General features: G+C 52.4%; 1 protein-coding gene across 1 annotated transcript; it reads right to left on the minus strand.

Moving 5' to 3' along the window:
• Positions 1–682: 682 nt before the first annotated feature.
• LOC100383166 (Plastidal glycolate/glycerate translocator 1 chloroplastic) lies at positions 683–3,315 on the minus strand. The gene is made up of 8 exons (NM_001175831.1): positions 2,878–3,315; positions 2,481–2,796; positions 2,045–2,309; positions 1,837–1,952; positions 1,622–1,731; positions 1,352–1,529; positions 1,144–1,273; positions 683–1,061 (listed from the first exon to the last, which is right to left on the minus strand). The coding sequence occupies exons 1-8, from the start codon at positions 3,238–3,240 to the stop codon at positions 911–913; spliced, it is 1,629 nt and encodes a 542-aa protein (NP_001169302.1). The 5' UTR covers positions 3,241–3,315; the 3' UTR covers positions 683–910.
• Between the last annotated feature and the right edge of the window lie 1,717 nt (positions 3,316–5,032).

Consider the following 5,032-nt stretch of genomic DNA (forward strand, 5'->3'; position numbering starts at 1 on the left):
AATAGACAAGATCGGTAAGTTGTTGAAGACTACCTTATCATAACAGTCCCGTCCTTCCTTTCACTTCCCAACTCTGTATCCAGCGTCGGCCCCGCCGCTGGTCCTCCTCCTCGCTAGGCGCAGCGTCCTCTTGTCGGTGCTCCTCCCACGATGCACCTCCCAGCAAGCACTCTACCGATTGGAGAGAGAGAATAGGAGAGTATGACAGCAGGATCCTGTTTATTGTGTGCTGAGATGAATTTAAGGGTTCTGATTTAGATAGGTTTATTGAAGACAACATGAAAAGTAGATGGCTTAATTTAGCTATAGTATGTTTGGTTAGATGTATAAGAAGTGATGGAGGGGAGGTTACATTTTCTATAGTGTTTAAATGATCGGAGTAATTTTTGGTGGCGGTGTGACCCTAAAAGTCGAGGAGACGGTGTCGTCCACGCCTTATCCTATTTGGATCTCAAACCAAACACATCCGTAGTAATACTGAACATGCTCTGGTAACTACACTACGCAAGCGGTGGCCCGTGTGATTATCAAGTGAGCTTGCTCCGCAACTAGATCTGAATGATTTTTTTATCCAACTTCATACCATAATTTATCTCTGAAAAACGTTGATTTTATCAATCATACTATATCTCTCCTGTTTCTAGGGAGGGAGAAAGATGACACCACAAACTGTCAAACAAATAACGGATCTACCTTCCTCTAGTAGTATTTTGTCACAAGAAAAAAAAAACTGTAGTATTTCGGTTACATCCTGATTACAGAATTATTCGCCTTTTTTTTTCAAGCCCCTACACATATTAGATCCTGACCTGACATGTGGGGCGTTGCTTCCTGACCTTCTGAACACGGAGGGAGGAAGCAAGCTGCTTCTTTTATCTAAAGAATGAAACCGTCAAATTCAGATCATCTCTTAACCAGCTATGAATATCAGGCTTTGCCTGACTGCCGGAACCGAGCAGATCAGCGTGCCGAAAATCCCCGTGAAACTATAAGCGATGGCGCAGAAAGGGAGCGCTTCAGGTTCCTTGGCCGCCAGTGCTGCTGTTCCCAGTCCTTGAGCGCTGCACCATCAGCAAGGCAAGATTGCATTCAGTCAGGGCCTAATCATGCTATGCTTCACAAAACGAAGAATGGCTGAATTACCTGGAAGCTGTCCCTACTCCTCTGGAGATGGGGTCGTTCAGACCAAGTTTCTCCATGGCTGCTAGCACAAAGTTCGCACCGATGAGCCCGGTAAGGACAACCACGACAGCAGTTACCGAAGAGTTTACACCTGAACCACAAGAACCACATGAGCCATCAGTGCCCCTCAGCAAATTCACAGGAGGAGGATGGACTGCCAAGATTTTACCTTCAAAGAAAGACACTATGCTCAAAGCCAGCGCCAGAGTAATACACCTTGGCAGTATTGATATGGTTAACGATGGCTCTAGCCCAATCAGGCGCCCTATGATAGCAGTTGAGTACAGAGAGAATGTCGACGCGATGGCAATTGATGTGAAAATCTCTGTTGCGTGCCTCTTCACAAGCTGAAATCAGGGCCATGGACAAGTTGACGGTCAGATAAAAAAAAAGCACTTGCTGCGGAACAGAGCTTAACCGAATTGATGCGCAGTAGTACCTTTCTCTGCTTGAAGATCGAGAATGCAAATGATATGATCACAGACCCAAGGAAAGTCATTAGTACGTCACCGGCTCCAGGATTAGAGGGCACCTTTGTGAGGTAAGCACCTGTGGACAAACAATTTTTTTTTCTGAACTTCTGGAACTAAAACAAATTGTACAACATGTTATATAATTGTAGGACTTATGTTAGGGTTTACAGCTTATGCACACCTAGCACGGCATCAAGTCCAAACCCTGAGATGTACCCATAGGCTAGCGCCGCGAAATCTGCACAGAGTGCGCAGGAGATGATCGGATGCAGCACTTTCTTGACGCCAGGTGGTAACCTGAAAACACTCAGACCGTACGTCAGTCCAAAACTAACTGCATACTTGGGATCCTATTGATCGATCGAGTTTATACAAGCGTACGTATTTACCCAGAACCAACCATGTATCCCAGCACATTAGCAGCAAGCAGGAAAGGAAGGCATGTTCTTGCCGTGGTACCAAACGCCGTGGGATTGAAACATGCGACGCCGAACGACGCGACGAATATAGCTGACCATGCCCAGATCTCCGACGTGGAAAACGGCGACGGCTTCTTCGTGGGCTCCGATGGTGCAAGAAGCTCTGTCTTCACGAGTTTTCGCATGGCTAACACTGTATATCCTGCCACCGTCAGGGTAGCAAACCAGCCACCAACTGAAAAAGTAGTTTCACATCCCATGAATAGCTAAACATAACGGCTAGCACAGAAGATCCCGACAGCATATATATATATATATATATATATATATATATATATATATATATATATATATATATATATATATATATATATATATATACGCGATGAAAAGGACTCATTCATACAAGTGATTGCAAGGATCTTGATTCCTGAGGCCGCTGGAATATCCCCGACGGCGAGCGGCAGCACGACCAGTGTCGGGACGTAGAACAAGGACAGCCACCTCTGGATGAACAGCGTGGCGGGCTCAAAGAAGCCAATGAACGCCTTCGCGAGAGGAGGCACGAATGTGTCGAAGACTACGAGCACCGAGAAGACACAGAACATGCCGAAAAGGGCACTCGGGAACTTGATGGACGCGGCGACGAATGCCTGCTTGAGGAACTTGTCCATGGCGAGCAGAATGCCCAGCGACACGAGCAGATGCGCCACCCCGATAATCTGCATATATACAAGCATCAGGTTCGATTCTTGAAGAGAGAGAGAACGATGTGTCAAATATAAAGGAAAGCGTCTTCTCACGGCGGGCAGCACTCCTGTGGAAGCACTGGCGGCGTGTCCGGTGCCAGCGGTGGAGCTGGGGACGATAAGGCGGCGGCGAAGGTCGGCCGACGATGATCGTTTAAGCGTGGTGGCCTCATTGTTGGCTGGACCCATGAAGCCGGTGTCGGCGGCAGGGATGCGCTTCAGTGCTGCTGTTGGTCGGACCCGGGCCCGGCACGGAGAGACGGAGGAGGAAGGGGAGCAGCAAGAAGAATGGCGGCGGCATCGAGGAGGAAGCAGCGTACAGGACCGGGCGGCCGACGACGTAGCCCGGGGAAGGGAGGAGAGCGGGTCGTGGCGGCAACGTAGGTTGGTAATCCCAATCATGGCGGTGGCGGCCATGGAGCTCGTGGGGGTGCAGAGGGAGGAGGAAGAGACGGCAGAGTTCGGTCTCTGCTCCTCCCTCGTCTTGAGCAGACGGAGGAGGCTAGCAGGCGAGGTGGTGACGGAGACTCCATTCGTCGGGATGGGATAGGAGCTACTGAACGAGAGCGAGCGATGGAAGTGTGGCTAGAAATTATCGACATGGCAGCGAGCGAGGATGGGGTTGGGATTGAGAACGTTGGGCTGCGAGAGACCCTCACCTCACTTGATCGATCAATACAATCTCTCATCCTCTTCTTCGAGGAAAGCGACGTACGGCCGCGGGGGTCGGATTTGTGGCTGTCCACGACCCGGGGCGGAAAGCCGGAAACGGACAGAACCACAGCGGCCGGGTGCGCGTGCTCGTCGTCATCCTCCTGCTCTGCGCTCGAACTTGGTGGACGTCGCCGGCTGCAGCCATGCGTGAACGGACGGCGAGATCGGCCGTGCTACCCAGGGCCCTGCAGCACTACACTCTACACGGGGTCGCCGCCGGGAACATGAACTCCTCGTCCTCCTCCGCGCCCAACACCCTGAGCTCAAAGCCCATAGACACCCGCCGGCAGGTCACCTGAACATGGAGCGGGTTGCCGTTGGATATTTTGCTGCTGCAGAGGCAGCCAGACAGGTCACAAGCATCGTTGCGGGTTCTTGCCTTCTTGCGGGACGTTGCGCTCTCATCCAATGGGCTTCGCCGCTGAGCAGCTCACATGCTGCTGCATTCTTGCGGGACGCTGCGGGCTCTCGTCCAATGGGCTTCGCGGAACAGTTCACATGCTGCCGCAAACAAGTTGCAGCTGGTCCGCATCTGCCATAAAGCATGATTTTGCGGGGCGGACATGGGGTTCCCGTAACAACAAAACCAGCCTCGTCTGCGAGCCTAGTACCAACCAAGCGCTCCTGTCGTCAGAGATGTAATGGTACCCAAAATCCAAAAAACGAATGTGTTTTGCGTGTTACAGAGAAAAGTACCAAAGACTTCAATCCAACGGGTACGGGTTGTCGGTGTAGAAGAGTGAACTGTTGTATCGATAATAGATGGGATACAATATATATTGACTCAACCCTAACTCTAATGGGTCGGCAGTCCAACAGTGGTGTCAGCCCACACACACAGTCTAACATCCTCCCGCAGTCACAACGGGGGCACCACACACGATGAGACTAGAGTAGAGGCCGAATGTAGGAGCCGACGGGTTGAAATCCCCCCGCAGTCGCAGCGTCGTAATGGTGCGAATGTTGCGGCTAGAGTAGAGACCGGTGTGTGCTCCAAGAAGACGATAGCCCCTAGATGCCGAGGTAGCCAAAGTCGAGGTGGTCGCGGTCGGGAGACACGCAACAGAAGCCTGATCTTCGGGAGGGGTCGACGTTCGAGCGTCAACGATCGGCAGGGTGACACAACAAAAGGGCACTGGCAGGCCGACCTTCCTGCTTATTCGATCGTTCGGGCGTCAAGGAGCCCCGCCAAGGAGGCCGACAGCAACGCACGCGTCTGCGCCGGTCATGGTGTCCGCGCTCGCAGCAGAATAGAAGGGGAACGACGGATCCGGCCGGAAAGGCCACGACAGCGACGGATCGAGCCGAGAAGACGCGATCCGGCCAAAGGGACAGCGGATCGAGCCGGGAAGGTTGTAGCAACGGGAATCCGGCCGGGAAGGCCGCGGCAGCGACGGATCCAACGAAGGCGATGAAGGGGGTGGGCGGCGGGGCGGGTCCAGCTGGACAGGGGCCTGTGCTGGACTTGGCAAGGGGTGTTGACGACACCGGTGAC

Source organism: Zea mays, chromosome 1 (assembly GCF_902167145.1).
Source record: "Zea mays cultivar B73 chromosome 1, Zm-B73-REFERENCE-NAM-5.0, whole genome shotgun sequence".
In the NCBI taxonomy this organism is placed as follows: domain Eukaryota; kingdom Viridiplantae; phylum Streptophyta; class Magnoliopsida; order Poales; family Poaceae; genus Zea; species Zea mays.